Here is a 21117-nt window from a genome sequence, read left to right as displayed (position 1 = left end):
ATTTATTCTGGTATGCAAGGCTTGTTTAACATTCAGAAATCAATTACTGTAAACTCATATCAATAGGCCAAAGAAGAAAAACTTTATGATCATATCAATTGATGCCAAAAAAAGAAACATTCACAAAGTCCAACACCATTCATGATTAAAAAAAACAAAAACAAAACTCTCTTTAATCCAGAAATAGAGAAACCTACAGTTAAAAATGTACTTAATGTTGAGGAACAAGATGCTTTCCCCTAAGACTGGGAATAAGAGAAGGATGTTGCCTCTCTTCACTCCTACTCAATGTTGTACTAGAAGACCTAGCTAATGTGTTAGAAAACAAAGCAAACAGATGAGGAAGAAAAAAAATTAAAAATGTCTTTGTTCATAGACTACAGGATTGTTTATGTATACCATTTTTAAAAAGGCCAAAAAACTAGAATAAGTAATTATAGCAGGGTTGCAGGATGCAAGGTTAATATACAAAAGTCAACTGACTTCCTATATTCTGGCACGAACAAGTGGAATTTGAAATTAAAAACACAGTGTCATTTACATTAGCAACATTACAGAGACAGTAAATGGGAGATGGAGGGAGGGACACATGGGTGTAACTCACGGGATTCTTAGGGCAGTGAAGCTATTTTCTATGACACCGTAATGCTGGATAGAAGATGTTATGCATTTGGCAAAACCCACACAAGTGTGCAACACAAAAAGAGAACTCCTAAACATAAACCATGGACCATAGTTAATAACGTTTCAATGTTGGTTCAGCGATTGTAAAAAACATACCACACCAACGCAAGATGTTAGTAATAAGGACAACTGAGGGTGGAGAGAGGAAGTATATGAGACCTGTATTTTCTGTTCCATTTTTCTGCAAACCTAAAACCACTCTAAATAATGAAGTCTATTAATGAGGAAAAAATTATGTTAAAAATGAATTAAAAAAATCTACATCTATGATGTAGATACGATTATGTTTTCAGGAAGGGAAAATGAACTTAGGAAAGTTAATGTACATGGTCACATAGCTAGGGAATTGTGGACCAGCATTAAAAATGTCACCAAGACTCAAACCCAAGCATTACAACATGGAGATAAAGGTGTACACACACCCACACTCACACACACACGTGCGCGTGCACGCATACACATGTGTCCATATATAAACATGCCTGCGTGTTTCGCTGTTTTTCAGGGGCAGATAGATTTCACCGGCCTGGGACTGGGACAGCGCCCCTCACTGGTGGCAGGGGCTGGAGGGGAGACTGAAGGTCTGATCTTGGCTATCTGTGGTACAATCACCGGTCTGGCTTCGCTAGACGGAAGGGAGCCCAGGGCCAGGTTGACTCTTAGCGACAAAGCACGACCTTCCCGCTGGTTGCATCTGCGCAGGTGGCTGGGGGAAGGGAAGGATCCCATCCTCTCTGCAGCCCATGGGGCACAGAGAGGATGGGCCAGAGATGCCAGTCTGTTGGGTGGCGCGTGCCATCTCCTTTCGTAAACACCAAGCACGGCCAGGCTGGAGGCTCCCATGCAGCCACAGGGTTGTGCCGGAGACGGGGTCCTGCACTGCCGGAGATGCCGAAGGTGCTCGGAGCTGTGACGAGCACTACAGACGGGCTGTGTGGCCCCATACGGAGCATCTGGGCCACCCTGGAACTGCCCGTGTGCTCTGCCGTCTCTGCAAAGGCAGCTCCTGAGCCCAAAGTGCTTGGAGTCCAAACATCGTCTGGCTGTGTCAGCTGCGATGGGGGTGCCTGGGGGCCGTGGCCTCTAGGGCTCCCCCGTAAGCAAAGGAGGTGAGTTCCCATGTGCACAGGCAGGCCCTGCCAAAAACCAGCAGGTGTCAGGGGGCGGGCAGAGTCGGGTCACTCTGCTCTTCCTCCTCCCGTTTCCTTCCTCATGTACAACTTTGAGCTGAAGGAAGAGCCTGTTCTTCTCTTCCTGTAGGGCCAAAACCTTCTCTGGCCACTTGGGTTTGTTCCTTGGTCTCCTCTAGTGGCCTTCTCTGGGCTGTGGTTCTCCCAGTTTGGTACACCGGTGGCCTTTTCTCTATGGTCTCTGCAGCCTCCTGCACGCGTGTGTCGCATCCAGCCACTGAGCCCAACCCCGATGGATGCATTCATTCATACACACGCATAGGATCACGACATTCTGCAGGTGAGGAGCTAAGAGAAAGGCAGTGTGTGCTCCAGAAACCTGTTGATTTGGGAACTGCTGAAGACACGTACTAGGAAAGGGGGACCATGTCTGTTAGAGGCCTGATCTCCATGTTGAGAGAGAAGTTACTGGTACCAGTTCAGCCCTTCACCCAGGGACATTACACCTGAAAGCCGGAAAGAAGAGTTTTCCTCTTCTGTAGAAGATCCTCCCAAAGGTCTGGCCTCTGTTCTATCTCCCTGGGATGGGTAAGGTAGAGGGAGAGCGATCGAGGAAAGTAAATTCTATTCCTTTCCCATGATCTTGCAGCCCTCGGCTCCCCATGCCTCTGTCTTCCACCTGGAAGCTGGGTCCAAGGGGATCTGCTACCAGCAACTTCTATTGTGCCTCGTCAGATAGCGAGCCTGGACTCCTGCATTTCATGATGCATGCCCCCATCCTTGACACGTTCACATGCTAGCTGTGCCAATCGCATCCGAAAGTAAAACCAAACAGCTGTGTTTCTCCACTTGCTTTGCACATATTTACTGAAACCCTATTCAGACTATTCATTCCACAAATACCGGTTATGTGGTAAGTGCTGGGTATAATTCTTATGCAAATCCTCGCTCTGCTGGAAACAGGATAGAAGTTGAGACATACGCTACCCTTCAGGTACTTACAGACCGTCGGGAAATGGGCAAGTTCCAGTTGGTATAGGAGCAAGCATATGGTTTTCAAGTACAAACTAGACAAAGAAATTAAGGGAACCATGCACAAGAAGAGGATCAAGCAGAGTTCTTCGGGATGAGCAGGAGAGCCCCCTGCTCTCGGGCCCACAGTCATTGATGATTCTTGGAAGAGAACTCTGATCTGCACAGCACCACACAAAACCGAGAACAAGGATGCTGCGCTGCAGGTCTATTTAGAAGACAAATCATGTTGCCTTTATTAAAATAATAATTTTTAGGTGTAAGTAATAAACAAGAACAGTAGCTCTTCCCAGAGAGATAAGAGAGGCTCACTGAGAGCATCCCGTAATAATTAAGAGAACATACAGGGCATAGGACGCCAAGAAGTATCCCCTCTCAGACACAGCTGCAATCCTCCCGAAGCCCCGGCTGGTCAGTTTCCTCCTCATTAATGCTGCCTGACATTTGATAAACGTGCACGCCTGATACACTGTCTGCCCCGGTTCAGAAGCTTATCTACCAGCAGACAGCCCTGCAGGCGCTGGCCTCAGAAACCACAGGACTCCTTCTCTGCAGGGAACGGGGACCGCCTTGCCGTGGGTTCTCAGGGGCACACACCGCCAAAGGTGTGGGGAGATCTGGGACCGAGTGCCCACACTCCCAGCTTCTCCCAGCTGCCTGATCACTCCACCACAGACGGGCTCTGTATTTGATGACTAAAGCTGAAAGCCCAACTGCTTTTCTTATTTTCTGCTTCTTCCTAGTGAGCTGTAAGCCCAAGTGAGCTTCTGCTCCTCATCGATTGACGACTTGGATGCCTACTGTGTACCAAGTACCAAGTACCAAGCAGGCCTCTCTATCCTTATGTAGCAACCATCTCAGGCACTTTCTCTGAATGTTTTCTAGAAAGCAGATTTATTACAGATTGGTTTCCTATTTGCAGAGCACATACATTTTAATGAAGTGCAAGCAGCATGGAGCAAAGCACACATATTCTGGTGATAAAATGACTAGAAAAGCCTTGTTTCAGAGTGTGTGGCATAAAGTGGAGTCCTGTCATAACAAATTAAAAACACTGACTGGGAGAAAACTAATCTTTCACAGAGAAAAAAAAAAGACAAGAAAACATTTTCAGAAGGAAGCATCTCCTACTTATAAGAAAGAGTGGGGGGTTGAGGACAAGTAGCTTTTTTTCTTTTTCTTTCAGTGCACAAATTTCCAAAATGCAAGGCAGTATATAGCTGGGAACGGTGTGGATTCCAGCATCAGACCGAGGGGGTTAACATACCTCCTCGTTTACTTAGCTGTATTGCCCGAGCTTCGGATCCCCAGCTAGAACTTGGGAATCGGAGCTTTCATAGTGTTTACCTCAGATGGCATTTTGCAGAAGACCTCAGTCTGGCGCTGCAATCAGCATCAGTCAGTGGAAGGCATTGCTGTTTTTATCAGCTGTTTCCAGGCACCCAGTGAAAAGAAATACCAAGTTCTTGCCTTTAAGGAGCTTACAATCTAAAGCGGGGAAATCTTCACAGAACTGGAGACCAATGAAAGCGATGAACGTGCACTTCTGCCCTCCACATACTGATAGCTACGTCGTTCTAGGAGGTTGGGGAGAAGGAACTGCCCGTAGGGAGAGAAAGGGCCACGGAGGAGGCTGGGAACACAAAAGGCTCGCTGAGCAGGCAGTTCTGACAGAGTCACAGCTAGGCAGAAGTGGCACAGTCTGTATCGTTCGAACACCCAATCAACACGTAAGGATCCACAACGTCCTACCTCAATGTCTTCTGCACTGCAGCTTTCCAAAAATGTACCATTTCTGTTAATACTTCCCATTTTGGACTCTCTTTTGCCACCCATGCCATTCGCATGGCTGTCAACTCGACATCACCTCTTCAGGGCTAACTCTCCTAAGGACCCCGGCTAAAGCCCTCCACCCGTCCCCGGCACTATCCTATCACCCTAGTTTATTTCCATCATGCTTTTGGCAGAGTTCCCAAGTGTGCTGTAGCTTTGGACTGCAGCCGAGTTTCTACCTCCTACTGACATTTGGGGCCGGACACTGGTCGCAGAGCTGTCCTGTGCATCTTAGGATGCTCCGCATCATCCCAGCTTCTATCCCCTAGAGGTCAGCAGCAGAACCCTGCCACTCTCACCCAAGATTCTAACAGCAGCAGAGGTCCCCAGACCTCACCAGTGTCTGTGCAGCCTTCCAGGTCCACAGCCCAGGACTCAGGACAGCCCAGATACGCGACAGCCCTGAGCAGGCTCATCTGTTAACCTCACTGTGTCTGCACGATACAGATTTTCTACAGGTACCAGTATGTGGAAGGGGTCCGTAAGCACTGCTAGTGGCATCTGAAATGATGTGTTTACAGGTTTAAAGATTTTACGTTCGTTATACAATTGAAGACCACGGCAATGCTACAAAAGGCAGAAAGGGATGCTAGCCCCATTCCTAGGTGAGACATTCACGAATGATGGCTTAGTTTGCTAAATTCTCACTGTTTTTAGAGACTTGAGCATCCCATCCTCTTAACAGAGACAATGCAGTCGACTTAAAAAGGAAGACAATATTCTCCCCCGCCAAAGTCTTCTCCAGGGCAAATTTCCAAGTTACTTCAATTGTTGTCTTACATCGTTTCCAGCAATATGGTCCATACTCCACCACACCGTCACAGCCTATACTTCTATTCTTTTTTCTTTTAAATCTATTTTAAAGCTTTATTAAGATACAGTTCATGTATTATAAAATTCACCCATTTAAAGTATACAATTCAATGGTTTTCAGGATAGTCAAAGACTTAGGCAACTATCACCAAAATCTAACTTCAGAATATTGTCATCACCCTGAAAAGTGACCCATACTCTGGAGAGTCACTCACAAGAGGCCCCTCATCCTCCCAGTTCTAGCACTAATTCACTTATTGCTTCTATAGATTGGCCTAGAATAGACAAACAATTTGTCCAGAACAGACATTTCCTTTAAATAGAATCATACAACGTGTGGCATTTTACTTACCACAATGCTTTCAAGATCATCCATGTGGCAGTGTGATCAGTACTTGGCTCCTTTTTATAACCAAATAACATTGTATTGTATGAGTACACCACAGTTGATCTATCCATTCATGGACATTTTTGTTGCTATTTTGGCTCTTAGGAATAATGTTGCAAAAGACATTCATGTCCAAGTGTTTGTGTGGACATCTATTTTCAATTCTCTTAGAAAATACGCAAGAGTAGAATGTACACATCACATGGTAACCCTACATTTCACATTTTGAGGTGTTGCCAGATTTTCAAAGAAGCCACATGATTTTACAACCCCACCAGTGATATATTAGAGTTTTATTTTTTTATTTATTTTTTAAGATTTTTATTTATTTGAGAGAGAGAGACAGAGATAGCAAGAGAGAGCATGAGCAGGGAGAAGAGGGAGAAGCAGGCTTCCCGCAGAGCAGGGAGCCCGATGCAGGGCTCGATCCCAGGACCCTGGGATCATGACCTGAGCCGAAGGCAGACGCTTAACGACTGAGCCACCCAGGTGCCCCTAGAGTTTTAATTTCTGCACATCCACATTTGTTATCACCTGTCTTTTCTTTATTCTAGCCATCCAAGTGTGTGTGAAGTGGTATAACTTCGTGGCTTTGATTTTCATTTCCCTAATGAGTATTAATGTTGAACATCTTTACATGTGCTTAGTGGCCTTTTGTATATCTCCTTTGGGGAAATGTCTATTCATGTGCTGCTTTTAAAGATTTATTTATTTTGAGAGAGAGAGAGAGAGAGAGGGCACGCGCACATGCACAGGAGCAGGGCAAGGGGCAGAAGGAAAGGGAGAGACAGAACCTCAAGCAGACCCCCTGCTGAGCAGGGCAAACTCTCACGACCATTCAGGGCACAATCTCATGACCCTGAGATCATAACCTGAGCCGAAAGAAAGAGCCGACCATTAACTGACTGAGCCATCCAGGCACTCCTCATGTGTTACTTTTAAAATTGAACTACTTTTGTGTTTATTATTGAGTTGTAAGTATTCTTTATATACTCTAGATACAAGTCCTTTGATGGTTAATTTTATGTGTCAACTTAGCTTAGCCACAGTGTCCAGGTATTTGGTCAAACATAATTCTGGATTTGTCAGTGAGGGTGTTTTTTGTGGATAAGATTTAAATCAGTGGACTTTGAGTCAAGTAGATCTCCCTTTATAATTGGGTGGGCCTCATCCAATCAATTGAAGATCTTCATAGACCACAGACTGACCTCCCCTGCCAAGAAGGAATTCTGCCAGCCAATGGATTTGAACTGCAACACAAACTCCTTCAGGCTCCAGCCTGCCAGCCTGCCCTATAGAGTCTGGACTTGCTATAGCCTCCACAGTCTCATGGGCAAATCCCTTAGAACAAATCTCTATTGACATATACACATCCTGGGACACCTGGGGGGCTGTCGGTGAAGCATCTGCCTTCTGCTCAGGTCAGGATCCCAGGGTCCTGTGATGGCGCCCCCATCAGGCTCCCTGCTCAGTGGGGAGCCTGCTTCACCCTCTCCCTCTGCCTGCCGCTCCCCCTGCTTGTGTGCTCTCTCTCTCTGACAAATAAATAAATAAAACCTTTAAAAAAAAAAAAAGAATATACACATCCTGTTGGTTCTGCTTCTCTGGAGGACCCTGAATACAAGTCCTTTATTGCACGTGATTTGTGAAAACCTTTTCCCATTCCTTATTTCCTTCTATAATAAAATAAGATGTGAAAAAACTAATATTAAACAGAGTTTTGTCTTTACTTTCCAATCTCTACATCCTGCCAACACACACACACACACACACACACACACACACACACACACACACCCCATCCATGTCATCCCCCTTCAAAGGCAGCTATTTCCCTCACAGAAGGGAAGAAGCCAGAGAGAACTAAACAATTCAATCTCCAAATTCAGAGTCCTTTATGCCAAAGCAATTGAGAAAGAACAGGTCTTTGAATTCCCTCCAGCTTGGCTTTGAATAGCAAGAGCCAGGCCTAAAGGAAGGGAAGAAAAAGTTTAATTCTAACAACAGATTTCAAAAGAACTAAAGTGTTCCTGTCTGCTCCATCAGTTTTTTTCCTGAAGACTCCTGGACTGTTTATAAAGGTATAAAGAGAGCTTCATAGAGTGCTCCAATAACTCAATCAAATGCAGGACTTTCCCTGCATTACTCAACTGGAGAGATGCACAGGGATCTCAGAAGATGTCACCATGACAGGGTACCACCAAGGAACAATGAGATACCTCATCACACCTGCTGGGCCTTGCAGCAAGGAGGGGGTGGAGGGGCTCTGTTACATTAACCTCCTTCTCCAGCGATGTTCCCTTGACTGTATAATCTGGTATTTGCTTCCTACCATATTATCACAGTAATGGTGGACTGAAAATGTTTCATCCTTGCCTTTTTTTTTCGATTTTTACTTTGACTTTTCAAGAAGTCCAAAGATTATTATTTGTCTAAGACCTTGTCAGGGCCATGATAGTCTAGGTACCCAATAAAAAAAAAATAAAAACAAAAACAAAATAAATGCACCATCTAGGGAAACAAACCAGAACAACCCATTATATAGGCTCAGATTGCCCAAGATCCAACCATACGAAACTGTAGACCCCAAGGTAAAGAGCTTTAAAAAGCTAGTGAAGCAAAGAGGATTTTTAATTCTAAGACAACCAAATCCAATTTTTTTATTGAGCAAATTGGCCATGAAGCAGATTTCAATAAAAGCAAAGAAGTGGTTTTGATATGCTTTATTTTCCATTTAAAAATCAAGAGATTTAAATATAGCACCCATGCCCCACTTCTATTCACATAAAGGGAAAATATGCTATGCCAAGTGGTGAAAAGTGAAATTGTTGGCTTGATTTGCTCTTCAATCTGGCATTTTCCATGAAGTACAGTTTTCCTTGAGTTATCCAAACTTTTTCGCCCTCATTGGTGAAAGCATAACTACTACCAAAGTAATTTTGAACACTCTTTACGGTAGGGTATCAGGTTAATCATTTTTCATCTTCTCTATAAGGAAATGTTTTTATTTGTCAATTTATTTAAAGGTGTCACCACAGTCCTGATAGTTGAATGAATATTAGATACGGGGTTTATTCTCCATTGTGCTTGGATAGGTAAGCATTGAAGGGAACTATTTCTCAGTTGGAGATTAACTAGGCATGGTCCCATCCATTTGAAAAATGTAATTCATCAAGACGACTAATCATGTGTACATAAAGGAAGAAGGAAAGTGTGTGATGTTGTTATAGTAAGAAAGAAGAGATCACCTCCTATCTTATAATTTCACAGTTCTTTTCACTTACCCACAGGTGTTTCCTCGATTCACAAACAAATTCTAACACTTGACTAATTAATTCAAGTATATATTTTTGCCATAATATATGGGATAGAATAGAGGTCAATGAAATCAGTTTATAAAGTAGGAGCTTGGTATTCCCCACATGCACCTAAAAATCCTCTTCTAACTTATTTTACAAACAATAAAATGGCTTCTCTATCAAACCATATTTGGAGCACCTAAAATAAGCTGGTATGTATTAGGACTTAGTTTGAGTCCGTGGGATGACAAGAGCATACTATGGTGATAATGAATGTAAATAATTAGAAAGCCATGTAAATTATTTCAACCTGTCTTGCAAAACACAACCTGGGAAAATGTTGGGATTATTGTGATTCATCCAGACAGCCTTTCGCCAAGAACCTACGCCCACAAACAACTTCTCAAAAGACCTAGAGAGAACATTTATAGGTCCCTAAAATAAGGCAAGAGAGATTCAATACACAAAGGAAATTTTTCTACTATGTGATATAAAAGGAAAGAAGAAAGGGGCAGTAAGTTGCTATACTTGGAGTAAGGGTATTAGTTTCTGATTCAGAAACCCATGGGGAGGAACACACAAGTGGGTATGTCCGCGCTAGAAATCACAGAAGGGTTGGAGCAGGCTGGGGCAGGGGCAGCAGAAATGACTCACATGGGGCTTCTCTTTCACCTACAGAAGAGGATACCCCAAGTATCCCACAGGTGTCCTCAAGGACCTCCTGAGACACCCCATCAGTGACACTGTTCTCATTCTTCTACCTGTGACACTTGATAGCTCTCTCCGTCCCTACCTCCCCCCATCCCAAGTCTTTAATATTCTTTCTGTTCCTTAAGGACAGGAAACCTCTCCTCTCCCCCCCCCCCCCCCCCCCCCCCCCCTCTCTCTCCTCCTCCCCCCCCCCCTCCCCCACCCCACCCCCCCCCCCCCCCCCCCCCCCACCCCCGTTTCAGGACCAGTGACTGCCTCCCCTCTGCCCCGCATGCATGGCATCTTGTATCTGCACTTAGATCTCAGCTTGAACATCACCTCCTCAGAGAGGTCCTTCCTTGGTAACCTGGTCCAGGGTGGCCTCATCCCTCAAGGCTAGTTTCCCTCCTTACTGCTTATCTGTACCCTCTGCTGGAACTTCCGCTAAGGGAGAACAGCCCTGAATCCCCCGAGCTTGGAACAATTCCTGGCACGTGGCAGGTGCTCCATAAATATTTGTCCAACAAACAAGGCTGCAACTTCTCTGTTGAATGCTATAATAATATTGCTTTTCTTTCAAGGTAATCTGGGCTTCTTTCATCTTGTGGATATTTGCAGCAAGAAAGACAGCTCACTTATTATGCAAGCACATTTCCCTTTAATGTTATGTGACACTGGTATTGCTTTTGTTCTTCCAAATTTGTTTCACTCCAACTGATACATAATTTAATCTAATTTCTCCCTGTGCTTGTTGATTCAACTTGAGTCGAAGACTTTTCATGCATTGGGGAGTCTATTTATAGGTCTACTTTGCATTTTGTCTGTTAACTTCATTTCTGTACCCTCAAAACAAATATGTGGGCACTTAATCACGCATTTCCTTCCCAGGCAGCGTGGGTGTGGGCTGTGCTAAGGCTCACACCATCCAAACGTAAATTAAGGCATCTTTTGATAAGAAAATCTGACATACCGTGCAAACCTATTTCTAGAATTATTATTATTATTCAGAATTATTCTAGAGCCATAGCTATTGTTTTGCAGAACATACAAATCCTTCCACAGCTGTGAAAAAGAAAGAACATGATTGAAGGATTTTTTTTTTCTTTTTTGAAGGGCTTGATTGGGTCTAGTAAGTGTATACTTTTAGTTTGCTTTGTTTAAAAAGAGAAAGGTCATCAGAGAGGCCTTCAGTGTATTCAGCAAGGAAAGCAAAAACTGAAAGAACTGAGAAAAGCTGTTTTATACCCCGAGAGGCTGTAGGTAGAGGGGTTAGGGCATTCAGAAAGAAATGCAGCCAGTCTTTTTTCTCATGAATTCTTTACACTTGAACCTAGGAATCAAATGTGACCTCTGCTTTACTGTGTGTTCACATAGTTGACGAGAGATACCAACAAACCATAGGGGAGCTCCCTTCCATAGGCATGGAACTAAGAATATGTATATAGGCACTTCTCAGGTTCCAGGGATCGGAGAATGACCAGAAGAGTCAGGAGCCAGAGAGGAAAACATTTTCAGTAGCTTTCCGACTCACTCCTGTTAATGCGCCACTCCCACAATTCTTCAGCTTTCGGGACACAAACCCCCTGATGCACCATCCGTCCTTGGCCCCACTCCTCCCCGAGTGCCTCCCCCTCCTCGGCCCACTGAACTAGCGGTGGGGGGGGGGGTGGTGGTCAGCCTCCACCATCCTTCCTTCACCTGCTCCCCATTCTCTCCCTCCGCCACTCCTGGTTCCCTGGCCAAACACCCATCCACATGGCTATGGGAGGGTGGGACCCTGACTTCCGGAAGGATGATGAGCAAACGCAAATGACCTCACCACACTGCCCTACCTCCCCTGGGAGGGCCCCCACCACATTCTTCTCCACTAGCTCAGCCCCGCACTTAAAAATCCTGCCACTTTTTGTTCCAGCAGAGTCGAGCTTGATCTCTGCCCCTATCACAAGTCTTGAATGAGTTCTTCCTTGCCTGTTTAATTAAGACTCGGGATGGCTAACATCCAGTGGGGCGGAGGACACCTGGCCATCACGCTGTTCTAGTTCAAACACACCTTCGTTTTCTCCTGCCTTCTCCTCTGCCCCCAAACCTCTCATACCTCTGCCCCCTCCTCATTCTCAGCTGATAGCCTTGCTTTCTGGATCACTGGGGTTTCCTCCAGCTCCTATCACCCCCCCATCACCCCACCGACCCGCACGTGCGGCCTGATACCCCTCCTTCCCAGGCTCTATAGGCACGAGAGACCCTATCCTTTCAAGCTCACTCAAGAGTCCGCCTGGGCTCCACAGGTTCAGAGAGTAAGAATGAACAGTGACCTTTCCACATGCAGGCACACAACTACTGTGTTTCAAATACACTCATACACTACTACAACAGTACGCAACTCCTAAGCCCTGATGTAAATTGGCTCATCTAAAGCTTCAGAGTTCCTGGTAACTCACGCAATCCTGGTTTACACCGACTGTAATCAGAGAAATACACTGCCTCCCATTCTTGGATGTCAAAGTCACATTCTATTTGCCACAGGGAGGTTTCCCTCCCTCTGTAGCTCAGTTGATTTGCACATTTCTAACTGTGGATAAATGACAGATGTGCCGAGCTGCTTCTTATTGGAAGCCAAGTAGAGAGCTCATCCCGGAGCTTAAAAATATTTACAAGGTTTCTGCAGTGCATGACTCCTCATCACACTGCCATGCTGGGCTATGTCCCACCTCAAAAAGTTCAAGGACAAACAATTACCTCTTCAAGGACATCGGCAAGCTTACTGAGGATCTCTTCAGGAAGGCTCTGGAATGTTGGGACACTGAAAAACAAAACAGATGTTGCTGAAGCAACTTTCTTTCACAAACAAGGCAGCAACATGCAAATGCATAAGGATCAAAGCAGGAACTTAAGCATGATTTGATGGCCAACAGGGAAAAGGCGTGTTGTACTAGAAAGAACTTGGAGGCTGAACAGAACTGAGTTCAAATCCCACACATAATTAACTGTGGGACTGCAAATGCCTCAGCTATAATGGGGAGAAAAACCACCTTCTCCCCTATCAGTCTGTCACCAGATTCCCTCCTCTTCCATCTGCCTCTCTGGGTCCCTCTATACACGCGTGCACGCACGCACACACACACACACACACGCACTCACACACATGGGCACAAAGTCCTTCTACAGGCCAACTCCTGCTCATTCTTTAGGCCACAGCTTGATCAATGATACACTCAGACCTTCAAACATTCATCCAGCAACCTTGGAAGCTTCCTCTCTCCCCAACCCCCTCCAGCTAGGTCAGGTTCTCCCAGCATGAACTCCTTTATCGCTTGCTATAACAGTCATTAGACACTTAATCAGATATTTTTTTCCTGGGTGTTCTCCCTGCTAGAATTTAAACTCCACAAAAATAAGAACTATTTATCGGTCTTGTTCGACCCCTGTGTTTTCCATCATTAACAAATAACTCAATAGAGGACGTTGAATAAAGTTATGAAAGTGTAGATGTGTGAATGCTTCCTGGGACAATGAGAAGGATCAGATCAGACAGGGTGGAGAAAAGAGCCAGAGTCAGTAGACCAGGAAAATTATTAGTTCTTCTCCCTTCCTCTTATTGTCCCCCACTGACCAGCAAATGAAAATACGGAGTGATGCTAAATGCACAAACCCATGAGTTCTTTTAGATGTGAAATAGTAATGAACTTAAAAGAAATAAAAACACTTATCAACATGTAATTTTTGAAGCTCCCCTGGAAAATCTACCTGGGATATAGAACTAAATTCCCATTTAATCCCATCTCACTGCTTGAATAGAGAGAGGACACTAAATGAGCGCATATACATTTGCATATCTGATATTTGACTTAGCGAATAATTCCAGCTTGATTGGAACGATACAATGAAAGAAGCCATAGCATACTGTTTGGATATAAGCACGGAAGTTTTACTGTTAATTTGTCACTCTGATTCCTATTACTTAGTGTAAAGCCTATTGATAAAATCCCAGGGTTTTATGCAGAGGTAGAACAATTCACCCGGGACCATCTGTTCCACCAGATTTACTGCTGTGGTCTTAGTCGCATGGGTTTTAATTTCCAGAAGGCAGTGTATTTCAGCAGCTGGATGGAACTTATCACAGAAAGTGAGGAAGACAGAAGCTGTTGTCACAAGTAATGCAGGTTGAAAAATCTAGCCCTTCCTTGTTCTTCTAATGAGCTCTATCTCAGTGTCTCCTAAGATCTAAGAATAATTAGAATGCTTTCATCCCAGTGGGTATTTGTGAAAAACACAAATCACGACTGAGTTTTTCTCTGTTCATTTTAATTGGCCCCCTTCTTTAGACAGGCCTATTACTTCTAGGCTCCACCATTTATTTCAACATGGGCTATGTCTATGCCAAGTCATACCATAAATACTTCCATGTTTCTGAGAGTTCTTTCTTATCCATGAGAAAAAAAATTAATATTTGCTTGACTACGTAATATACTAAATGGAAACAGAAACATTAAGTTTTAGGAGGGCACTTTAAATTATCTTTTATAATTTTACTTCCCCCCCCAGCTTTGAGGTATAATTGACAAATAAAATTAGAAGATATTGAAAGTGTACATCGTGATGATCTGATATACATTGTAAAGGTCTCCTCCCATCTAGTTAATTAACACCACTAGCACCTCACATATTTTTTTTTTTTTTTTTTGGTTGAAAACATTCCAGTTGTCCTCCTTTAGCACATTTCACAGTGCTACTGGTCATCATCACCATACTACACATGAGATATAGACCTTATTCATCCTAAACCATAGCTGAAAGTTTGTATTCTTTTACTAGCCTCTTCCTGTTTCCTCCACCCTCCAGCCTGCCCCCCCCCCACTTTTCTGCTAGATGTTTCTATGAGCTTGACTTTTATTTAGGTTCCACATATATAGGATACAATCTATTTGTCTTTCTCAGTCTGGCTTGTTTGACTTCCCATAATGCCTTCAAGTTCCATCTGTGTTGCAAATGCAAACTGCGGAATTTCCTTCCTTCTCATGCCTGAATAATATTCCATTGTATACTTATGATCTTCTCCAACTTAAATGTCTCACAGCCTTTGGCAGCATTTGTTACCAACAAAAAGTAAGGGTGATTTTTAAGAAGAAACATTGTAAAAAATTATCAGTAACAACTGGAGAACTTCTAGATTTAAAAAAATGGAAAGCAATTAAAAAATAGTTTCACTTTAATAAATTGCTCTGAAAACACTTTTGTAGCCATCTTTAAAATCTTAAGATATTTATTACTGCCAACACTACATAAGGTCTCTCATATAATTTGCTTTCTAAGAATTACTGGTCACCAGTAGCTTGAACACCAAGAACAATTTAGAATACTCATAATTTGGAATTCTACCCATGAAATACGTTAGTTAAATTTCCCCCAAATACATCAAAAGACATTTAGACTCCACTAATTTGGACATATAATTCAAGATGAAGTTGTTTATGATTTAGAAAACTTAAAGCAAAATAATTATCAGGACAAACTTCCAGAGCACGTCTCAATGGTAGAGGAGAATATTTTAATTTATATAAAAAATAATTTATTATAATAATTTGCATACTAATTACAAGTAATTCTTACATATCTATTAAAACATTTTGCTCCCTAAGGACTTTCAATAGGCCTGAAGTTACAGAATGCATTTGAATGTAATGTAATAGAGATGATTTAATATGTGTAGAGCTTTGCCATTGGCTTTTTTTTTAAGATTTATTTATTTGAGAGAGAGAAAGAGAGAGAGGGAGGGAAGAACAGAAGGGGCAGAGGGAGAATCTTAAGTAGACTCCCCACTGAGCACGGAGCCCGACACAGGGCTCGATCTCATGACCCCAAGATCATGACCTGAGCCGAAACTAAGAGTCGGATGCTTAACGGACTGCATCACCCAGGCACTCCACCACTGGCTTTTCTAATTGAATGAAATAAGGACTTGGAATTTGCAATGACAATAATAGAAGGTGAGATATGGGTGCTTTCTATTTGCCAGGCACTGGGCTATGGATTTTATAGAGAACATAAAGGTTAGTTTTACATCCACCTTCTGAAATAACCACTGTCAGTGTCACCCATTTCACAGATTTGACAAGTGCAACCTTGAGAGTTTGCCTGAGGTCACAGCTCTCAACATAGGTGAAGAAAGGATGAAAATCATGTGGAGCTCATCACTTACCCACCGAACTGCATGGTTTACAGTGAAAGCATTAGCAAATGCTTCATGCAACTTTCAAACTAGTTCCATATTCTTTTAGATAATGATTTGGATATGAATAATATTAAGAATATGTGATTTATTAACCACCTTTTTACTATGAAAAAAGTTGAACAAATTGAAAGGCTGAAAGAATAGTTCAAGAATCACCTGTATCCCTACCATCTAGATTTGCAGCTGTAAGTTACCATTGGCCATCTTTGTTTTCTCCACCTTCAGTTCGTCTATTTTTCTATGTGTGTAGTGATAAACAGGCTTAGAGATATTTTGATGAAATACTTGCAAGTTGCAGATACTGCCTCACCCCTAATCTTCAGCATACATCTCCTAAAATAAGAACATGTTCCTAAATAACTATAATACATTATACATAAGAAAATCAACTTCAATTCTGTATATCATCTAGTATCTGCTTCGTATTCAAATATTACTTATTGTTCAAAAATGTCTTTCCTGTTTTTTTTTCTTCTCAAACCAGGATCCAGTAAGATTGTACACATTGCTTTTGGCTGTTATATTCCTCTAGTCTCCTATTCTACAAGATCCTTCCACCTTTCCCCTATGGCATTGACATTTTGAAGACATTGGGACCACTGTCTTATTGGATGTCCCACATTCTGAATTTGTCTTAGTGATTTTAATTCTGCTAATCTACTATTCGAAAGCCACAACTAACAGAGGGGAGAGGAAATCCAAGTACAAAGAATTGTATTTCAGCCATGTGTCAATGAAATTGGAATACACAGAGAATAACATAATGGTACACAGCAGCAGTTCTTGAAAGGTGATCTGATCCTAGACCTTTTCAAGGGGTTCCTCAAAGTCAAAGCAAATAGTCTAAGTTGTAATTTGCCTTTTTCACCTTATTTTTCACATGTGTACCATAGAATCCCCCAGCGACTATGACATATGGTGATGATATCATCATTTTGATATATATGCTTGGATTTTATATATATATAAAATATATATATACACACAAATATATATATGGATTTATGCCATATATAAAAATGGATTTATGTTATATATATGGATATATGCCTGTATGCTCTTGTGTTTCCTAGAAATTTTTAAGGTAGTTTGTAGGTTTAGGATATGTGTGCTGTTTGCAGAAATTAACTCAGTATAATTTCAGTAATTCTGTGCTCTTACTAGACATTTTTCACACATGTAACCTCTTTATCATCCAATATCATTGTTTTGAACTCCTGAATAACTACGGTTATTCAGACTTGATATACATTGCTATGTCAAAGTGGAAAAAAAAAAAAAACAGAAGAAAATACATTTGGATATCTTGTGTTGCAATAAGAGTTTTATATTTTTTTCTTCAAAAACATTTCTAACTTTTAAAATGTTATCTAATGATGTTATAATTTTAGAATTTTGTAATTATTAGTATTAAGAATTTAATAAAAGAAAGTTTATTATCTTTTTGTTCATTTTTAGGGATGGATCACTGACTTTGAAAGGGGATATCTGAAGACTCCTCAAGCTACATCTGTCATTTTCTAAGCCTAAAGACACTGAAAAATATAAAAAAGGACACATCAGAGAATTTTCTGACTCATGGATGGGATAAATCTTGTCCAAAGAAATTTGGAGACACTATAAATGAGAAAAATATGACAAAATCTACTTTCCCCCTCAGCATTACAATTTACCTTATTGTCTTACACAATGGGATCTTTTAAAAATAACCTTACCATGCCAGTTTTGATGTCATTTTGAGCCCAATCATTGACAATTCAAGGAAAAGGAAATTGAGCTTTTAAATGTAGGCATGATGAAGTTTTTAAGAAACAAAAATGGTTTGGTACTGCTTTTCAAATAGGAAGGGGAGCATTTTACAGGGTGAGTCACCATCAGGTGAGCCCTGACTGGAAAGACCCCCAGGACAGCTCAGAGACCCCTGAAGACATGCAGACTTTTCTTCGTTCCATGCCTGCTGGATGACGTCAGTACAAGAAAGCATTGCACTGTCTCCTTCCAATGATACAGTATCTTCTTGCATTAAAGACTAAGCTGTAGGCACAAAAATGAGTTAAGATCTTCTTTACAGAAATGTACTTTTGCCTTACAAATGGATGCATCTACAGCCATGGCTAGACTTACTCTTTTGTTTGTGGTTATCTGATATCAGAACCAACTAATCATCAAAGAAGATCATCTTTTATATGAATGCTTGGCAACAGACACCCGCAGTACTGGCTGTTCCATGTGGAATAACGGTCCATGTCGATGGTTTACCCCGGCACAGCGATGCTGATATTTGCACCGATGGTACAGGAGCAGTGGTGGCCCCTTGGCAGCAATTAAGGCAGCAACACCAAACTGCACCAGGTGCCAATCTATTCTTCAACACCACTTACAGTTAAAAGTTAAATAAAATGCCAGGGTTACTTTCAAACATTTTCGATGCAACAGTAAAAGTTATTCATTGTATTACGTTTCAACGCTTGAATATGCATCTTATGAATACTGTGACAAACTGGCAAGTCCACTTACAGCCCTTCTGGGACTACTGAAGCATGACGGCTGTCTCAGGGAAAATCACTTGCATAACTGTTGGAGTTGCAAGCTGAAGAGTTCCACTTTTTATATGGAACATCATTTTTACTTGGCAATGACCAACCAACTGTGGTTATTCAGACTTGAGGATCTGGCAGACAATTTTTCAAAAAAGAACGAAGTGAGCCTGTGACTTCAAAAAAGAAAAAAACCAAAAAAACAAAAACCTAGCAGTATTTGTTGCCAATGATAAAATGTGAATTCTCAAATGAAAATTAAAACTTCAGACAACTTTTATCTGCCATTTTGGGCTTAACAGCTTTCCGATTCTTGAAGACTTTTCTGATGAGATCATCAGGGATAGGTGGATATTAACAAATGGGAGTCTTTTTTTATTGGAAATTCTACATAACTCAGTGAACCAGTATTTTTCAGATGATCGATGAATGGTTTTATAAAATCACGCATGGGGAAAGATCTATTCAAAGTACAAGATGGATCAATGGATCTTAATGTAGGTACTGTTTCATAGTCCATATTGCAATTAACCTTTAATAAAGTACCAGTTGTTGGGTTGTGCTGTAGTACCAAATAAGAATGTCCAAAATTATCTGAAAAGGCCATTAGCCTGCTTCTCCCTTTTCCTACTACATCTCTCTCTGGGAATGATCTTTTTATATACTTCAACAAAAATAAGAGAAATTGAACAGACTGAATACAGAGGCAAGTAGGAGAAGCTCTTCCACTAAGCCAGATACTGAGATTGGCAAAAACGTAAACTCAAACTCCTAATTTTACTAAGTTTTGTTTGTTTTGGGAAGATAGAGTCATCTTTATTAAAAATCGGCTCTTTATGTTAACATATAATGTTTATTTTTGGCGTGTTTAAATGAATTAGTATTTTTAGATATTCTCATTTTTAACTCCTCATACGGTCAATATTGATAGATATAACCCACGTAAGTTGGGGAACCACTGATGTATTAAAAGCGATGAAAAGTGATTTATTGATGAAGACCATGTAAAACATGGAATACCCACAGGATACTATTACAAGGAAAATATGATAAAAATTATGGATACCATAAGATAGTTGTTTTTACTAAATTCCCTTTTAATTACAAGTAGAGAATTTTGCAGGAGAATATCACGAAGTTAACAAATATGTTAGGTGGAGTAACAATCTTTTCATTTTTTTTTCCTCTTCTTGTGTTTTCAAGATTTTCTGTTTTAGGGCTGTATTTTTTTATCATACTGAGTATTATAAAATACATAATCATGGTTCCAACTAAATAAAATGTATCCTAATGGGTCCATTTCAAAGAAAACAATTCTTACTGTTGTTAAAATACTGGTTTAATTCAATTATTTATTTACTCACTCAAACTTCAGTACCTATTATGGGCCATAAATTGTTGCAGTGTTTGGGATTCATTAACAAAAGCAAAGGTTCCTGTGTACTGATCAAAGAAATAGTAAATAGTACACATAATATATGTTATACATATGATACTTGTACACACACATGTATATATCATAGAGCACATTAGTGGGACAAAAAGTCCCACAGGGTAGCAGGGATTACAATGGGAGAGGGTTTAAGGTGAAAGACTGAACTGGACTAGGATGTCCTCATTGATAATGTGAAATTGTCACAGACATCTGAGAGGTGGGAGGGACAGTTAACTGTAGATCTAAGAGAGAGGATCCAGGTAAAGGAACCAGAAAGGAAGGGGTCTGCAACCTTGGTGGATTCCAGGAGCAGCAGGGTGGGGCTCTGCTGTCCAGAGTTCAGCGGCTGGGAGAGAACGAAGAGCACGTGCATCAAGAGGGAAGGGGGAGAAGGCGGATCACAAAGGGGCATGTGCCTCCCACCCTCAAAGGACTTGGCTTCCATCTGAGTGAAACATGCAGATGCTGCAGGGTTCTGAGCAGGTGTGGCAAGGTCTTACTCCCAAATTAAAGGGACCCTCTCCGTCTCTGTGGAGAGTCAATGGCAGGTCGGCCAGAGTAGAGACTGTGGGCATTTGCAAAGGGCGGAAGCAGTGGAAGGGTGGAGAAGCACTTGAGCTCCATTGTATGGTGAAAGTAGAGGCAGCTGATTTCCTGGTGGACTGGATGCGGGATCAGAGGGAGGGAGGCGAGGAGGACTTTGCAGTAAGGAATCTGTAAAAACAGTTTGGGTGTTTTTTTCATACTCAACAAACAATTTTTTTTTTTTTTAAACCTACTTGGTAGCCACGGGCTTGATTTTATCAGGTTTTTGTTTTTAAATATCATCAGAGTATTAGATGTAGTCCCATATTTATAAGGCAAGATATCTCCAACCAACCTAAGTCTGTAGATAGTTCACCAATGTCCTCTACCTAGAGCAGAGCACGCGGTTGCAGGACTTATCTTTGGGTAGCATTTGGAGAAAGGAAGCCTTTTTATTCTGCCATAAGAAATCGGCTCAGTATCAAGTTTAACGCGAAGAATATGGACAGGTATGGTTTATTT

General features: G+C 41.8%; 1 protein-coding gene across 2 annotated transcripts in view; it reads right to left on the bottom strand.

Moving 5' to 3' along the window:
* PRKG1 (protein kinase cGMP-dependent 1) overlaps positions 1–21117 on the bottom strand; it is a 1214718-nt gene that overhangs the window by 343559 nt on the left and 850042 nt on the right. For both annotated transcript variants that reach the window (XM_032430422.1, XM_032430421.1), the window contains exon 5: positions 12606–12669. In XM_032430422.1, the coding sequence (XP_032286313.1) occupies positions 12606–12669 (64 nt within the window). The remainder of the gene's footprint in view (positions 1–12605; positions 12670–21117) is intronic.

Source organism: Phoca vitulina, unplaced genomic scaffold, assembly GCF_004348235.1.
Source record: "Phoca vitulina isolate PV1807 unplaced genomic scaffold, GSC_HSeal_1.0 scaffold43, whole genome shotgun sequence".
Taxonomy (NCBI): Eukaryota; Metazoa; Chordata; class Mammalia; order Carnivora; family Phocidae; genus Phoca; species Phoca vitulina.
Note: the sequence above shows the minus strand (reverse complement) of the source record. Positions and strands in the feature narration are given on the sequence as shown.